Consider the following 18,455-nt stretch of genomic DNA (forward strand, 5'->3'; position numbering starts at 1 on the left):
CCTTCGGCACGGGACTATCTTCAGGTCCTGGGGCCATGGCTACTATGTTGGATGTGGTTCCTTGGGCGAGGGCGCAGATGCATCCTCTCCAGCATGCCTTACTCTCTTGCTGGGCTCTGCACAGGGATGCTTTACAGACCTGTCTTCCCTGGAGTCTGGAGGCTTGTACCAGCATGGATTGTTGGCTTCTCCTGCAGTCGCTCTGCAAGGGCATTCCACTGCGGATTGCCTTGTGTGATGATAGATGCCAGCCTTCGGGGCTGGGGAGCCTGCTGCAATTGTCCCACCCTCTCAGAGGAAATGGTCAATCAACCAGTTGGAACTGAGATCCATTCAGCTGGCTCTGATGCAATTGCAGAAGACTCTGGAGGGCCAAGCGGTCAGGGTCTTCTCCCGACAATGTGGTGGCAGTAGCCTATGTCAATCACCAGAGAGGGACCAAAAGTGCCCCTCTGGCTCAGGAGTCGGGTCTTCTTTTTATGTGGGTGGAACATCTCCAGGTATCAGCAGCGCATGTGGTGGGAGTTGACAATGTTCAAGCCGACTTCTTCAGCAGACAAACTTTGGATCCGAGCAAGTGGGCCCTGTTCTCAGCGGTGTTCTGAACCATAGTGCGACGCTGGGGTTGGCCTCACTTCGATCTCAGCGGATTGTTTCTTCAGTCGAAGATCCAAGCCTGGAAGCAAGGGTCTCAGCTGTGGCCTCAGGAGCCTCTCCTGTATGTCTTTATTCCCTGGCCCATGATCGACCGTGTTTTTCTGTTGGCTCCAAAGTGGCCTCACAGACTGTGGTAAGCAGATCTGATGCGTCTTTGTGTCTTCGACTGCATGCCCATCCAGACCTGCTTGCGCAGGGCATGGTCTGCATGGAAGACCCGGGTCACTTTGCTCTTATGGCATGGCTCTTGAGCGCGCAGCCTTAGAACTCAAGGGCTATTCTGATGAGGTTATTGACACTCTTCTCAAGTCTAAGAAGTTGTCTACAGTTTCTGATTACGCTAAAGCTTGGAAGCTTTCCAACATTGGTGCACTCAGGACCAGGTGGACCTTATTCAGCTCCAATTTTGCTGATTCTTGTCTTTTTCAAGCTGGTCTTGAAATAAGCCTTCAAGTCCAGGTAGCCAGGCTCTCCTATTTTAGAGCCCGAGATCATTGTCTATCTTGGGCGTCTCATCCTGATGTTTCTAGATTTCTGAAGGGGGCTCTTCGCATCAGACTGCAGATTAAGCTGCTGTTTCTTTCTTGGGACCTCAATCTGGTGCTGTCTAGCTTCACTAAGGCTCCCTTTGAGCCTCTTTGGGATGCTTCCCTCTTGGACTTGACACTCAAGACCATATTTCTGGTCGCTATTACTTTAGCACAGTGTGTCTTGGAACTCCAAGTTCTTTCATATAGGGAACCGTTTCTCCGCATCTTAGAGATTGGGATTTTCCTACGTACGGTTCCTTCCTTCCTGTTGAAGGTGATTTCAGCTTTCCATGTTAATCAGGAAGTGCGTTTGCATGTTTTTCATTCTACTGGTTCTAGGATACAAGATTGCCTTTTTGAAGGACATTTATGTGCGCTTCATTACTTGGAAGTTACTAACGAATTTTGTCGTGCCGACTTATTCTTTTAAGCGGGACACTCCCGCTTCCAAAGCCATGATTTCCAGATGAATCTGTAGGACCATTTCGTCAGCCTATATTCTTTCTGGCAAACAGTCTCCCATTCCCATCAAGGCATATTCTAATGGGAATGTGCCTTCTTCATGGGCCGAAGCTAGAGCTGTCTCCCCTGAGAAGATCTGCAGGACGGCAACGTTTGCCAAGATTTACAGAGTGAATGTGGTGGCAAGAGAGGACTCTGCCTTTAGGTCCTTAGTCTTAGGGGCTGGCCCAACAAGCCTGCCTTGGCTTTTTGGGGAATGTCTTACCTATTGCACTGGAAAAAGATATTACAGTCAAACCTTGACTAGCGAGTAACGTGGTTTGCGAGTGTTTTCCAAGGCGAGCAAAACTTTTTATTAAATTTTAACTTGATAAACGAGCATTGTCTTGCAGTGTGAGCACATATACGTGTGTCACGTCAAATATGCACATATATGTGCGTTGCATCACATTTCGCAGCACTGAATGTGGCTGAATGTAATACAAACACTCGCAGTTCAAGCGTGCACAACATATGCACATCTCATGCTGAGTGCGGCTGAACGTAATAAAAGCATCATGCCTAATTAACCCGCAGTATAGTGACTGTTTGAAATGAGTGAGGTCTTACCATACAAGTTCATACAGTACTGTATTTTGTATTAAAGTTTTTGGGTTGTGGAACGAATTTCCATTATTTCCTATGGGGAAATTCACTTTGATATACGAGTGCTTTGGATTATGAGCATGCTTCTGGAACGAATTATGCTCGCAAACCAAGGTTTTACTGTATGTACTTTTCCTGGTAAGCTCTTTTCCAGTAAATAAGTGAGACATTCTAGATTCCCGCCCTGTTCTTCCTGCACCTGCCTACTGACTGTCTGTCTGTTTATGCTTCTCCAAGTTGTTTTTTTGGATGACTGTCAGCCCTTGTGGGCTGGGAAGAATACTGTATATATGTAACTTTTTTTTCTGTGGGAATAATTTCTGAGCTTCTTTGAGGCCTTTGTTGGCTGTTTGCAGTTGATGATCTAATATAGAAACATAGAGTATGACGGCAGAAAAGGGCCGGCGGCCCACTAAGTCTGCTCATTCAAGAACCCTCCCTCCCTTGAGAATCCATATTTTTAAGCATAACACTGTAGCAACCCCACCTGTTTGTTCCATCGTCTCTTGAAGTCGAGCACGCTACTGGCCTCGACCATCTGGGGTGGAAGACCATTCCATTGATCAATCACCCTTTCGGTGAAAAAGTATTTCCTGGTGTCACCATGAAATATTCCCCCCTTAAGTTTTAGTGGATGCCCTCTTGTCGCCGTTGGACCCTTTAGAAAAAAGATTTCTTCCTCCACTTCAATGCGGCCCGTGATGTATTTGAATGTTTCTATCATGTCCCCCCTTTCTTTGCGCTCTTCGAGAGAATATAAGCGCAGTCTGCTCAGACGTTCTTCATATGGGAGATCTTTAAGTCCTGAGACCATCCTAGTGGCCATTCTCTGAATCGATTCCATTCTCTTCACATCCTTTTGATAATGTGGCCTCCAAAACTGGACACAGTACTCCAGGTGAGGTTTCACCATGGATTTGTATAACGGCAGTATGACTTCAGGCTTTCGGCTGATAAAGCTCCTTCTGATGCAACCCAGCATTTGTCTAGCCTTTGCTGAAGCTTTCTCCACCTGATTGGCAGCTTTCATATCTTCCCGGATGATTACTCCCAAGTCCCTTTCTGCAACAGTTCTTGTTAAGTTTTCACCGTTCAAGGTGTATGTTCTGCATGGATTTCCGCTTCCAAGATGCATTACCTTGCATTTTTTGGCATTAAAGTTTAGTTGCCAAGTACTGGACCATTGTTCTAGTAAAAGTAGGTCCTGCTTCATAGTGTTGGGCCTGGTTGCACTGTCAGGTTCTGTTGCCCTGCCCACAACGTTGCATAGTTTAGCGTCATCGGCAAATAATGTAATCTTGCCTCAAAGTCCCTGATTCAGATCCCTTACAAAGATATTAAATAGAATCGGGCCCAAGACCGAGCCCTGCGGCACTCCACTGGTCACCTTCAACGTTTTTGAGGGAATACTGTTTACCATCACCCTTTGAAGTCTGCCGCTAAGCCAGTCTTCCACCCATGCAGTCAGTGTTTCTCCTAGTCCTAACGTGTTCATCTGTTCAATAACCTACGGTGTGGGACACTATCAAAAGCCATACTGAAGTCTAAATACACGATGTCCAGGGACTCTCCTCCATCCAGTTTTTTTGTTACCCAGTCAAAGAAGCTTATCAGATTGGATTGACAAGACCTTCCCTTCGTAAAGCCATGCTAGTGGGGATCCCTTAATCTTTTGTCATCCTGGATCGTTTCCAATCTGTTTTTAATCATCGTTTCCACGAGTTTACTCTAGATGGGCCGTGGCCCTTATCTGCCGTCTATTTCTATGTTTCTATCGGAGAAAGGTAGGGGAGGGTCATTAGGGTGGGCAGACTAGATGGGCCGTGGCCCTTATCTGCCGTCTATTTCTATGTTTCTATCAGAGAAAGGTAGGGGAGGGTCATTAGGGTGGGCAGACTAGATGGGCCGTGGCCCTTATCTGCCGTCTATTTCTATGTTATCGATGTGAGACTCACTGGTCTATAATTTTCAGCCTCTGACCTGCATCCCTTTTTGTGGAGCGGGATAACATTGGCAGTTTTCCAGTCCAAGGGAACTTTTCCCTTGCTTAGGGAAAGATTGAAGAGCTTGGCTAACGGTTCTGCCAGGACATCTCTCAATGTTACTTCTTGAGCAGAATGGTTGTTGCTGAACTTGATTTCCACAGGTGTGTCTACTTCACATTCATTTAGTAGCTCTCGGTGCTTGGGTACTAACCGTAGGTGGAGCTAAGGAGCCCAGTGAAGTACAGTAGAGGCACAGAGAAAAAAATCTGGAGTGGATTCCTTCTGCTGATGGCACGTGGCCATGGGGGACACAACCGATCTGTCTAGAATGTCTCACCTATCTACTGGAAAAGAGCTTACCTGGGTAAGTACATAATCTCTTTGTACTGGTTGCGCACAATTTAGGGGGGAAACAGTTTTTCTAATGTTCTTTGTTATACTTGTTATAGAGCAGAACAGAAACGTAGGGTCGGGGAGTTTCCACGTTCCCCTTTCCTTTTATGTCTCCTATTATAGAGGTTCTTGACTGCTTTTGTACAAACTGAGGGGGCAGGAGCAAGCCTACTGGGAAGGAGGCGGAGTTGAAAGATGAGTGGCATCCTTCTGCAATCAACTTGTGAGTTTAGATGGATAACCCTACGGTTCAGGACTACTAGACACATACAAGCAAGAAGATTATCAAGGTAAAAACCTAATCTTTCTAACATTTATATCCCTGTAACAATAAATCTGTGATATCTTTCTACTATCGACAAATCCATTTCCAACCCTCACCAATAACACAATCCTATCCGAGGTACAGTGCCTTTCCTTCCCCACGACCCAGGGACCACAGCTTCAGTCATCCACTCTTTGTACTCTTCCAAGACATTGCTTGTCCAATACATCTTCCTTTATCCAGGCTTCCCTTGGCTTTCTCCTCCTGTTGGTCCCCATCTCCCAAAGGGAGACAGAAGTCTAACCTCTATAATGATACCCTAAACGCAAGACATAGTGAAGGCTGCTCTCTTCTATCCAAACACCCCTCCCTCCACAAACCAAGAACAGTGTGGAATCAGAGTGAGCTTTGTCCATCTATTTTCTAAAACAGGAACTTTTGTTTTTGGCTGTCTTTTGCCCATCCGTCTTTCATCATGATGGGTCTATGTGTGTTTCAGATTAGGCATTCCTCCCAGGCAGGGACAGTGGGTTGCACAGAAAACTGTGCTCTTTGATCCTAAGGCTCTTTTCACTTGAGAGGCCCCCTTCTTTACCCCCAGCTCCTTAAATTTTCTCCTACAAGGAACTTTTTTTTTTTTTTTGTGCAGGAGTGAACTGCCTGGCATATGATGAAGCCATAATGGCCCAGCAGGATCGTATTCAGCAGGAGGTAAGTTAAGGGAAGGGAGGGAGAGCTTATTGCTGAGATAAGGGCTTTCATTTAGTCCCAGTAGCTTTGTGGCATTGACTTGAGAGGAGAACTAGGAGACCATAAAATAGGCTTGTAAATTCAGTACTCCCTTTAGAAGCACCTGGTTTTGTGTACTGGGGCTGGGAAATTGAGCAGTAGAGGATCATTTTGTTCCCTTCCTGGCAGATTGCAGTTCAGAATGCACTGGTGTCTGAGAGGCTGGAACTATGTGTGCTGAATAAAGAGTATGCGGAGGACGATGAAATCTATCAACAGAAAATCAGGGTAAGTGCTGGGTCCTACTCTCATAATTAAAGAGGAAGGGGTAGGGGAAGGCTTATCCTGAGCCATGAAGAGAAACAAAGGTTGTGAGATGCAGTCATCCTGAGATTTAGTGGTCCAGGTATTTCATCATGCAGAACTTTTTTTTGCTTTTCATTTTCCCTCGGGATGGGATCTGTAAAACCTCTTTGTGGATTTGGTTGTGAAAGATTGCTTTGAAAGATTCCACTGGCTGCAGAGCCCACAACTGCATATTCACACTTTCACACGAGATCATCATGGGGCAGAGATCTAGAAATAATGATCTGTTGTGCTTTGGTGGTAGTTATCCTGTGGCAAACCTGGGTGGATTAAGTGAAGCTTTGCTGCTGTTCCTATGTATAAGGAGAATCTGGGCAAATGAAAAGCTCCAGTGCAGAACCAGAACCCAGTTCTCGGGACATACTTAGCCAGCCAGGTTTTCAGGATATCCACAATGAGCTTGGCATGAGATAAATTTGCATACACTGCCTCCACTGTTTGCAAATCTGTCTCATGCTGTTGATATTTTGAAAATTGATGGGTGGGTTGAGAACCCCTGGTCCAATGTGATGTGTGAGAGAGCCATGGAAAAGAACCTTTATTTACTTCACCATTACTCCAATTTTTGTCTTGTTCTGTCGCATCAGGATTTGCACAAAAAGTACACATACATTCGGAAGACACGTCCGGATGGTAACTGCTTTTACCGGGCATTTGGCTTTTCTCATTTGGAGGCCCTACTGGATGACAGCAAGGAGTTGCAAAGGTAAGCTTTTCCCTAATGTTAATACTACAAATCATTTTCTGTAACTCCAGTAGACATACACATAGGAAATAGTCCCTGCTTTCTGGAGCTTACAGCCTAGTCAAGACCAATGTTCCCTCTAAGGATTGATGAGGTGTGTGCAAAAAAAAATATGCATGAGCGACAAGTTACATACTCCACAAATTTATGAGCAGGCGCGGAGGACAAGTGCCCGTGAGATTGTGGGAGTGTTAAATACTCAAAACTTAGAAGAATAACAATTTACTTAAAGTTTTTGCTTCGCCAGCTTTCTGGTATCTTTACGTGGCAGCGGCTCCTCTCACGAATCCCCACCTGCATCGGAAGTCCGATGCAGTCAGGGATCTTGAGAGGAGCCGCCGCTGCATCTTTCAACTTAAAATACACTAAGGTGAGAAGGGCTGACCGCCACCGCCACTTCCTCTCACCTCCGCCCGCCCTCGATTGAGCGACACGAGAAAACGTATGAGCGACGCCACTGAAAATAGTGAGCGATCGCTCATGCGCTCAGCTTAGAGGGAACATTGGTCAAGACCTGCAGGAAATATATTTATTACAGGAAATGTGGTTTAAGATCAACATGTCTGATAACAAGGAACCAGGACATGAATATAGGCAGAGGAGGAGCATATTGCAACAGCTTAGGAAGGCTGGTCCAGCAATGAAGGAAAGGGATTGAAAAGGAAATTTCTTGTACAATCCCACTTTATTCCGTGACCAGTTGGCTATTTTCCTCCTGCCAGGGACTGTAGGAAGCTTTAAAACTTCAGAGCCCCCCCCTCCCGTCCCTTACATACCTTCTCTCTGAGCATGCTCACCAGTCTTTACTTCCTACAAGCCAGGCTGTAGGCATTTATATTTTCTGCTCTTGTTTTATTTTATGGTTTTCATTAATTTTCATTCGTGGTTTTCACACTCGTGCTGCGAAGGTTCCCTGCGAAGGTTCCCTTGATTGCAGGAGATAGCAGACTGTTGGAAAAAGTCTGCTTCTGGAGGGTTCTCTACTCTGCAGATCGGAGCTCAGGGACCGTTCTCTCTGGAGCTTGCTCACCCCAGATTCATCCGTTAGTGGGTAGAGCGCAGGCTGAGTGGTTCTGTGGAGGTGCAACTGGGATTGGAGCCAGACTGCGTTCTGTGCGGCATGTCCGAGGGTGGTGGAGGTCTCCAGCTGTGGTGGTCAGGCCGATGGGGCAGCCAGAAGAGTTGGACTCCAGGTTTCCAGTTGTCTGAGGCAAAAGATCTCCTTGTCTGCTGTGTTTGCAGTGTGTTTCCATGCAGTACAGAATCACAGTGAGTAAAGGGCTGACAGCCTAATTCAGCAATTTTGGGGGGTCTTAAAAAGGGGTTTGTTAGAGGTTTCCCTGCATGCCCTAACCACCTCTAAAATCCCAAATTCGCTGTTTTTAGTGAGTTCCCGTGATTTTCCTGGGCTATTTTTAGTTAAAATCGGCACCTGTGGCGACCATCTAGGATTTTTCTTGATTTGATTTAAAGTTATTTTTTGTATTTCTGAGCTTCGTTTTTGCAAGAAAACTGCATTGGATGGATTCATGCCTCAGTTTCGACGGAGGGCGGTCGGTTGCGCGGCCACATTCCACATGATCTGTGGCCCATGGGGAGGGCGTGGCTTGCCCGGATGTGGTGCATTCAGACCCCAGTGAGGGCCTTCTAGTGCTTTCTGCCCCGACTCCCGTGAAAATGGTGTCAGGGGACCCTAGAGAATGCGCTGGCATTGTTTTGGCAAAATACAAGCGCAGCTTTGACAATTTCCCTTGCAAATCCTCTACACAGGCTATCCCTGATGTGCAGTGCTTGGCTCCCACTGCGTAGGATGTCTTTTCCCCTGGGATTTAGTGATTGTGATTATCAGGCGTATTCCATTAAAACTTTCTTCCTATTTCTCTTTCGCCAGACCTTTTGTACCAGACAAGGGGATCCCTGCTCCGGTGGACCAGGGTTTGTTTTCTTTCCTTCCTGCTGGGGGTTCTGGTGTGTCAGGCCGCTATGTTACCAGTTTTTTTGTCCAGCCTTCTGCTGTTGCAGGGTTGCTCAAGTGTTATCTGATATGATGTATTTGGCGGATCTTCGGGATCCGGATCTGGGCAGAGCCAGTGTTTAGGAAGTCTACGCTGTGTGCTTACTTTTTCACACCCAGACTCCTTGCTGGTTTCTTTCTGGCTTGCTGCAAAGAATTGTCACTGCAGTAGTAGGAACAGACAATCGCTGTTGAATGTCATCCTGTCAGCTGTCTGTAAGGTCCTTGAAATGTGTGCAAGCCCTGACTCGGCTTATCCCAGGGTGAATGGCCTGAACAGGCCCTTTCCTCCCCTGAAGAGGGGATTCTTTGATGACACAGGGACAGGTGCACCTCTCTTCCCATTGTAGGGGAGGGGTGGTCCTGAAGATATCCAGGACTGATGCGTGAGTTTTCAACTGTATGCGTCTGTTTGATTCGACCAGGGCTGGTGTTGGAGCGGTCTCTGCCTCTGCTTTTGTGGTTCAGGCATACAAATCCAAGCTACGCCATGCTCCTGTCACGGTGGTGCTTGCCCCTGTGGATTTTCTCATCTCTGGAGTGGATTACATGGCTGTTACCTTGTACAATACCGGGAAAGTTTTCACCCAGCTTGATGCCTCTTCTGTTTTGGCTCCCAGGATGCTCTGGATCCAGCAGTGGTCTAGTGACAACTCTCCTAAAAAGATTTTGAGGCTGTTGACCTTCAAGGATCATATCCCATTTGGCGGGGGTCTGGTTGCCCTTATGGACAGGGATCAGGGCTGTGGACCCAAGTTTTTGCTTTGGTGCAGGTACCACCCTTCTGGAATTTCTGGCTATTCTCCCTTTCGTCGCTTCCTAGCGTTCTCATCTGTTCTTGGTCCCTCCATGGGATAACGGTTCTTTTGGTCTGCTGGACCATGCTTCAGAGGGTTTCACTATCCACGGCAAATTATCCAGCAGCTGCCACTGGGAATGAGTTCTGACATCTGGCTGCTTTCTCTTCCTCCGAACTTCAGGAACCGGTTGTCGGCCTTTGTCGGAATGGCAGATCATCACCTCCAATCTCTGGTTTCCGGAGATTTTCAAGGTTGTCTGCATGCTGGAGTTTTTCTGTTCTTTGTTTGAGTATTTTCTGGCTTCGTATGTGGGCCGCCCCGAGAAGGTGGTTCAGGTGCAGTCCATTATCTGCAGGTTTTGGATGTTGTGGCCACAGATCCTGTGCCAGAGTGTGCTTCAAGCTCTGAGAGATACTCAACATGTTTCTCTGCTCCACAGTCCATGCGCTCGGTGCTTGCTTTGATAGCACCCGATGGGGGGGAGTTTCTAGCCTCCTTGGATCTGTTGGAGGCATCTTTTCGCATTCCCATTTTCCAGGACTGACTGATGTTTCTGCAGTTCCCTTTTTTGTGGTTCTGCCCTCTGGATTGGCTGCGGCTCCCCAGCCCTCCACCCACATGAGAGTAGTGGTAGTGGCGCACCGTCACATGCTGGGTGTGCTGGTTCACCCGTATCTTGGCATCTGGTTGCTCAGAGCTTCCTCGCAGTCTGTTCGGCTGTCCAGCCGGTGGTTCTTTTGCTGCTCCACTTGGGCTGGAAAGTGTAATCTCTCAGGATTTGGAATGTCTGGGAATTCGATTTCTTGTGGGCATGAATGAAGTTTTTCAGTCCATGTCCCATTGGGAGTGGCTACGTCGGGTTAGCAGGGGCCCTCAGCCCACTCCGATCCCCTCTGCATTGCAGTTCCTCCGGGTTCTGGGGACCATGGCGGCATCGTTTGCCGTGATCCCTTGGATCAGAGCCCGTCTGCGTCCACTGCATGAGGATGCTCCTCGCAGTAGTTACGTAGCGGGACCCATTGCATACGCCCCTGCCTTGAACGACTGTGACACGGATCAGGGTCTTGCCTGGTAATTGCATCCTCTCTCATGCAGTTCCGGGGCCTTCTGTGAATCTCAGATTGAGTACTTTTGTCTGCGACTGTGAATCTTCCAGGCTTGGGTGTAGTGTGCTTGTCTGTCCCTGTTCCTGACCAATGGGCCCATCTGACCGCCAGTAGTCATTCAATCGCCTGGATTTTCAGACGATCCAGCTGGCTATTCTTCTCTTCAAGGTCTCCATCTTCGAACAGTCCGGATCTTCTCAGATTATGCCACAGTGGTGGCTTCCATCACTCAACCTGGGACATGGAGAGTCCTTCTCTGAGCTTGAAGGCTCAGTTGCCCTGCGGGTGGACGGTGGTATAACTTGTGGCGCTGTCAGCGGCGCACATGGCAGGTTTAGACCCCATTCAACTAGACACTCTCCATCATCAGACACGTGACCCCAGTGAGTGGTGTCCTCTCTGAGTGTGTTCAATTGCATATTGGAGCAGCAGGGTTGTCCATTGTTAGACCCAGTGGCGACCTTGGGAAATAGCAGTGCTGATTGATTCTTCAGTCCTCGTTGCGGGACAGGTAGCGGTGGCTTGATGCTCTGGTTCAGCCTGGCTGTGGGAGGGTCTTCTCTATGTCTTCCCTCCGTGGCCCATGATGGGTGTCTGTGGCGACAGATAGTGGCCCACATGGGTCCGGTGTTTCTGGTAGTGCTCGATTGGCCAAGGTGACTGTGATCTACTGACTAGGTTCGCAGCTGGTTCAGGGGCTTTGGCTCCTTTGTAATTCTCGCCTTATCCTTCAGAGTCCGCTTGTGATGCAGGATCCAGACCATTTGTTCTTGTGTCATGGCTTTCAGTGAGCGGTTTTGAATGGCTGGGCCTATTCCTCGATGGTGTTTGCTCTCTTGCTGCGCTGCATATGGAAGTCCGCAGTGGCGGCCTCTGTGAGGGCTTGGGATGTTCCTAGGCCTAGTGTGCCCTGAGACAGATGGACCCTTCTCTTATGTCGTTTTCTCGGGTCTAGAGTTTCTGCAGGAGTCAGGCCTGGCTGTAGCTTTGCTTCGGATTCAGTTTGCTGGTCTTTCATGTATGGGCCTTTCTTCCCTGTGGGCTCCTTGGCATTCCTCCGGATGTGGTTTGTTTACTGTGGGGCGTGTTGCAGCTAATGCCTCTCTTGTGCTTCCCAGTCCGTCCTGGAGCTTTCATCTGGTGCCTTGCTGTCTATTTGTCTCTCTTTAGAGCCTTTAGAACAGGCGCCTCAGGTGGATATTGCTTCAGTCCGTGGAGTTTTGGAGCTTCAGGCTCTTTCTCTCTCTTGCTGGGATCCTGTTCGCCTTTTGCGAATTCAGCTGTGATGATGTGTTTTTTCAGGCAGTGGTTTTAGCTTTCCATGTGACTCTGGAGGTCCAGCTTACTGTTTTTGCTTCCTCTGGTTCTCGGGAGCAGGACCAGGTGTTGCGGTCCTTAGGCGTGCACAGAAGATTATTGCGACATCTGGAGGTCACCAACGAGTTTCGCCTCTCTGATCACCTTGTCTTGCGGTCCCTGCTTTTGCAGCTCCCATTTCCAGGTGAATTTATAGGCCATTTCTGTGGCTTATGTAGCGTCTGGAAAGAGGATCCCCTCAGGGTCTGGGCTCCTTCAACCAGATGGGGTTTTCCTCCTTTTGGGCAGAGTCATCGGCTGTTTCTCTGCCCAAGATTTGCAGGGTCGCTACCTGGTCCTCCGTGCATTCTTTCTCCAAGTTTTACAGGATTGATGTGGCAGCAGGCAGGATGTTGCTTTTGGTACTTCCGAGTTCAGTCCCACCCTGAATTTTCAGGACTGTTCTGTTACGTCCCAGAATAAAGTGGAATTGTACAAGAACGAAAGATTAGGTTCTTACCTATGCTAATCTTCTTTGTTGTAAATCCATACTTTATTCCAGGAACCCGACCTATACTTGCTGATTCTCTGACTTTCCAAATACTGGCAGGCTGCGTTTCTGTCCAGTTTTTATTGGAGTGCCATCAGAATGGGGTTAGCACTCAGTTTGGGAGATCCCCTGTTATGGCGCCCTTTTCTGTCAGTGCATTCTGTTTCTTCTGCTAGCACTGTTATTCTCTTTCAGGTTACTGAGGTTTGTTATCCTGATTCGATTGTTTCCTTGCTGCTGTTTTGCATTTATAATTGTGAGCAGAATATGCTTAATTGTCAGGGAGTTTCTCCGCGCCTCTCTCTCTTTGTCTTCTTCTCTACAGATGTTCCTGGCTGATTTCAGACTGACTAGTGAGCATGCTCAGAGAAAGAGGTATATAAGTGGGGGGGGGGGAATAAAAGCCTCTGAAATTTTTGAGGCTTCCTACAGTCCCTGGTGGGAGGAGGGAAATAACACACTGGTCTCAGAATAAAGTGTGGATTTACAAGAAAGAAGATTAGCAGAGGTAAGAACCTAATCTTTTGTTAGGGAAGATAAGAGTATTGAAAGGTTGTAGAATGAATGCATATGTAAGTGAAAGAAACATAATTTGTTTGCACAAGTGCAAGGTGAGCCAATGTAAGATAGTCACAGAGGAAAAGCAGCTGATTTTTTGTATTTATAATGGAGAAAGATGGTTCACTGGGTGACCTGAAGGAGCAGGTTGCAGCACTCTTTAAGCAGGAAGTGAAGAGTGTTCGGATAAGAATTTTGTTAGTGTGTTCAGAAAGGAAGGGACATATCTGACTATAGGAAGAGAGAGAAAAACCAAATACAGCAGTGGTGAAACTGCATTCATATACTGTATACAGTACTCCCCAAAATGCGGTTTTTTGCTTGTCAAGAGGTAGGAGAGTGCAGCTGGAGCGCTGGTGGGTGAAGAAAATCACTCGTGGTCTGCTCCAGCCACCTCTTCCTGTAGTAAAGTCGCACAGCTTGTGGTCGGAGCAGACTGTGAATGAGCAAATCTGCGATTCGCAAACCGTGAATTCGTGGGGAGACACTGTATATTCAAATATAAACTGAGATTTTTGGGCCAAAAAAATAGCTCAAAAATGGGGGTCTCGGTTTATATTCAGGTCAGCGCTAACCTGCCCCCTGCCGTGAGACCTGGTGGTCAAGGGGTGGTCTGGGACAGGAGGGATCAATTCTTTCTCCTGTCCTGGCTGACTCCTACTAACTTATACCTCCCTCCCCCTCTCTGGTGTACTTTTTTAAATTCCTGGTGATCCAACAGTGATCCCGGACAGAGGGATCCCTCCTTCCCTTGTTCCAGCCCATTCTAAGAATTTTTACTTTCCTCCCGCCTCCCCCACGTACCTTTAGAATGCCTGGTAATCCAGCAGTGAATTGCAGCAGGAGCGATCTTTCTTTGCTTCTGCCTGTGCAGAGCCGCTAGCTGATTGGCTGCTGTGAACTTACAGCAGCCAATCAGCTAGTGGCTCTGCACGAGCAGGAGCGAAGGAAGGTTGCTCCTGCTGCAATTTCAAAGATTGAGTGACTAGCTTCCACAATGACACGAGCATATAATACCTTTATCATCTCCAACAGCTGTTACAATTCTTTCATTGCTGGGGCATCTCTCTTTACCAATTTGCTAGTATAACTTCATAACCCAACAAAACAGCTTTTTGGTTCTGCTTGGTCTGTCATGTCTCTCCTTCTAAATTGAGATGGATAAAAATATATACGGTACATTCTTGCATTTCCTGGGGTGATGGCACCAGTTACAGATTTTGTAAATCCTTTTACTCTGTTTGAATAGTCCAAAAAAAAAAAAAAAAAAGGCACACACATAAAATGTATGTTAGATGTCAAGTCTTCTCACACCTATTTCGTTAATTTGATGGGTGTTTTTATTTTTCAGGGTGCTAAGCCCTCTTTATAATTTGGTGTTGGCTATTCAATAGTATTGGCCAAAGTTGAATCTGATCTAAATCTTCCTCATTAGCCCCACCCTTTTACAAAACTGCGATAGCGGTTTTTAGCACAGGCTGTCGTGCTGAATGCTCTTCGCTGCTCCCAACACTTATAGAGTTCCTGTGAGCGTCAGGAGCAGCACAGAGCATTCAGTGCACCGGCCTGCGCTAAAAACCGCTATCATGGTTTTGTAAAAGGTGGGGGAGGGGAGATGCATACACACTTTCCCTGTGCCATATGTTATACAATTCACTTATCCTTTTCTGTACCTCAGGATGAGCTGAAAACCTGGATTTGAAAGCACCTATTTAATGGTAGGGTCAGCCCAACCATTAGACAAGACTGGGCAGCAGCTTCTTGGGGGTAATGAAGAGTAGCTTGAAGACAAAGGAAAACAGTAGGTTTTGTTAGCCACATAAAGTCAAAAGAACCCTTAGCATATATTTAACCTGCATTTTTATGTTTGTGTGTGATGATCGTGATTGAATTTAATTATCAAAATAATAATAATAATGTATTCTTATATACCGCCAAACCAAAAGGTTCTAGGCAGTTCACAACAAATAAAACTGATACATACAATGCAGATAAAATACATCAAATTATTAAATAAAAAAACTTATTAGAGAATTAAAACAGGATGCATTAAGATATCAACCTATCAAATAGTTGTGTCTTTAGCAATTTTTTAAAATCAAAATAAGAAGAGACCTCTAACATAATTTTTCCAAGCCATACATTCAGTCTAGAGGCCTGAAATGAGAGGGTTCTCTCAAAAAAACTTCTTGTAACGACAAAATTTTGTGGAGGGATATGTAAACAAATGCACTTTGCGTGTACTTTTATTAGAGTGGCTCAAAAGGAAATGAGGAACAAGATAGTCTGGTGACGTACCAAAGACTGATTTATAACAAATGCATGAAAATTTAAACAAAATTCTATACTCTATCGGCAGCCAATGGAGTTTCTGATAAAAAGGAGTAATATGCTCCTATTTTTTTAAACCAAAAATCTTGCAAGAAGCTAGAGGCCTGGAAGTTAATTGGCGAGGGTGAGGGGAGGAGGTAATGTTGAAGGTTTGCCTAGGGCGCCCACAACCCTTGCACAGACTCTTTGAAATCCCGCTATTAAATACAGAGCTAGTTTTAGGTTTTCTGCTTCTCCAAGCAAACAATTTTTGGCTGGTCTCCCTCTATGAAGTTTTTCTTGTTTTTTATGCAACAAAAAATAACCAGTGTTTCCCAGTAAATGTCAGACTGTAGAACACGAGTTTAAAAACCTATGGGAAACAGAACCACTACAGAAAAAAATGATGTGCTTGCTTTGCTGTTGCTTTGAACGAGCCCTGATTTGAAATGGTTCTGAGGAGTTTTTATATCGCTTACATCTGCCACCATTTCTGCATAAAAATACTTCCTTAGATTACTCTTGAGTCTTTCCCCTTTATCTTGTGATCCCTCATTTCAGAGCCTCCATTGAAACAGGCTTGACTCCAGCTCTGCTGTGCTCTTGTGCATTAAATGTTTCTGTTGTATTTCCCCTCTCCGATTTTTAAGTCTGTTCCTATATTCTTCTTGACAAATACCATCACTGTTTTTTTTTTTTGTATTAATTCTTTATTGAATTTTCATTTTTTATGATGATACAATCATATTCGAAATAAACAGTTTCCACCAAAAATCAAATTATGTTGAAATAATTTTGTAGGTAAATAAAATAACATTGTTTCAACTGTTATGTAGTTCACAATCACTGGAGAAGGGGTTCCAACATAATCGAAGATAATTTACCCAAAGATTTATTAGGGGGAAAAAAGACAGATACCTGAATTGATCCCAACTTACTAACTTAGAGCTTATTCCTGAATACTGATAGGGGTACTTGCAGATCTCACCTCATGTTCTAATATAAATCTCGTCAGTTGTGTGGACTCAAAGAAGATATATCTAGCTCCCTTAAAATTAACAAGACATTTACATGGGACTCTTAATACAAAAGTGCACCCATTTTTAAAACCTGGGGTCTCAAAAGCAAAAATTGTTTCCTTTTTTCGTGTGTTACTCTGGAAACATCCTTATTTTTTGATTCAGAAACAAAGCATCTTTATATTTAAAAAAACAATTTCAATAACCACTTTCTATCTGAATCTAGGGCAAACTGAACAAACAATGTGACAAAAGTAATTTGTTCTGAATCTGACTTCTCTAACAAACTAGTCAAGTCCATAACATCTATAGCTGGTTCCCGGGGTTCTTCTGGAGATTTCTTCTTTCCCAAGGAAATGTAATACATTTTTGAAATAGGGGAAAATGAGTTCTGCGGGACTTTTAAGATCTCCAAAAGATATCGTTTAAACATATCTAGTGCTGAAATAGCAGGTATTTTAGGAAAATTAATCAATCTTAAATTCTGTCTTCGTGTTATTTTCCAAAACTTCCAGCTTAAAGTTGATATTACCATTTTCCTTTATGAGGAGCTGATTTTGTGCTCCTAAAATATCCAATTTCTTATCTTGATCAACAGATTTTTTTTCTAATTTGCCCACTTTTTTTTTTAAACATTTTTATTATTTTATTAAATTACAACAGTGTAATACATTTGATTGAAAATAGTAAATTATTACAGAGAATACAGTATTCCAAACAAATAATATATAGTCATAACTATGCCTATCCCCTTCTATCAATTATTAATAATAATAATAATGCTAAACATCTTTATTACTATAATATGAAGATTTAATATCCATTTTTTCAGTACCTTTCCCTACCTTACCCCCCTCCCATCCCAGATGTGTAATGAAAAAACTCAATAGGTAATACATTATCTTTTAAGGTGAAGCAGCAAATAAAGCCAATGGACTCCATATTTTGTTAAATAAAACACTAAACCCCAAACATTCTGTGTTCACTCTCTAATATTTATATGCATTACATACATTTGTCCATCAAACTGTATAATTTAATCTATCATGGCTTTTCCAGTTTTTTTGTGATTAATTGAACCGCAATTAAAGTTAAAATCAAGAAAAGACGGCTTTTAAATTTATCAAGGGGAGGTTTAATATGTAACATAGTACCACAAATTATTGCTTTGTATGTTAATGGAATATCCTATTCTAAAACTATATTTATTTGTCCCCAAATTGACTTCCAGAAACTAAGGGGTCCTTTTACAAAGGTGCGGTAGTGGTTTAACGCGTGGAATACCGCACGTTAAACCGCCTGCCGTGCTAAGTGCCTAACGCTTCCATTGATGAGGCGTTAAGATTTTAGGCTGCGGCGGGGGTTAGCACATGATGAAATGTCTGACGCGCTAACCCCCGTAGCGCGCCTTGATAAAAGGAGCCCTAAATATCAGCGGAAAAAAAAAATAACAGATGATCTAAAGTCCCTATATCAGCATGACAGTGCCAGCATCTATTAGATCTGGAGCTATCTAATTTTTGCAAACGAACTGGGGTCCAAAAAATCCTATGCAATAAAAATAACCATGTTTGTCTCATAGATGCTGACGCTGTACATTTCAACCTCCAAGTCCAAATTCGTGGCCAACGAGATACAGAAATATACTGTTTAATCTCGATGCTCCAAATATCTCTAAGACTATTTTTTGTTTTTTTATTCACAAATTCAGAAATTAATTTATACCACTGGGCAGCCTGATGTCCTACTAAATCTGTCTGGTAGCAAAGGATCTTCAGGCTAAAATAATTTTTAAAATTTTTCCATTCAGGGAACCCACTCCGAATGGCCTGCTTCAACTGCAACCACCTATACTGTTGAGATTTCAAAATACCAAATGATTGTTGCAGCTGTGAAAATTCCAGCAGTTTCTCATTAGATATAACATCATCCAATGTTCGAATACCTGCCTGCATCCAATTCTTCCAGGCAATCCCAGCACTGCCCACTTGAATCTTGGAGTTTAACCATAAGGACTGCAAAGTA

General features: G+C 44.8%; 1 protein-coding gene across 1 annotated transcript in view; it reads left to right on the plus strand.

Annotated features, from left to right (window-relative positions):
- The window catches only part of OTUB1 (OTU deubiquitinase, ubiquitin aldehyde binding 1), a 47,698-nt gene that overhangs the window by 19,989 nt on the left and 9,254 nt on the right, over positions 1-18,455 (plus strand). Inside the window, exons 2-4 of the mRNA XM_033955916.1 lie at positions 5,587-5,648; positions 5,856-5,954; positions 6,620-6,738. Of these exons, the coding sequence (XP_033811807.1) occupies positions 5,587-5,648; positions 5,856-5,954; positions 6,620-6,738 (280 nt within the window). The remainder of the gene's footprint in view (positions 1-5,586; positions 5,649-5,855; positions 5,955-6,619; positions 6,739-18,455) is intronic.

This window comes from Geotrypetes seraphini, chromosome 8 (genome assembly GCF_902459505.1).
Source record: "Geotrypetes seraphini chromosome 8, aGeoSer1.1, whole genome shotgun sequence".
Taxonomy (NCBI): domain Eukaryota; kingdom Metazoa; phylum Chordata; class Amphibia; order Gymnophiona; family Dermophiidae; genus Geotrypetes; species Geotrypetes seraphini.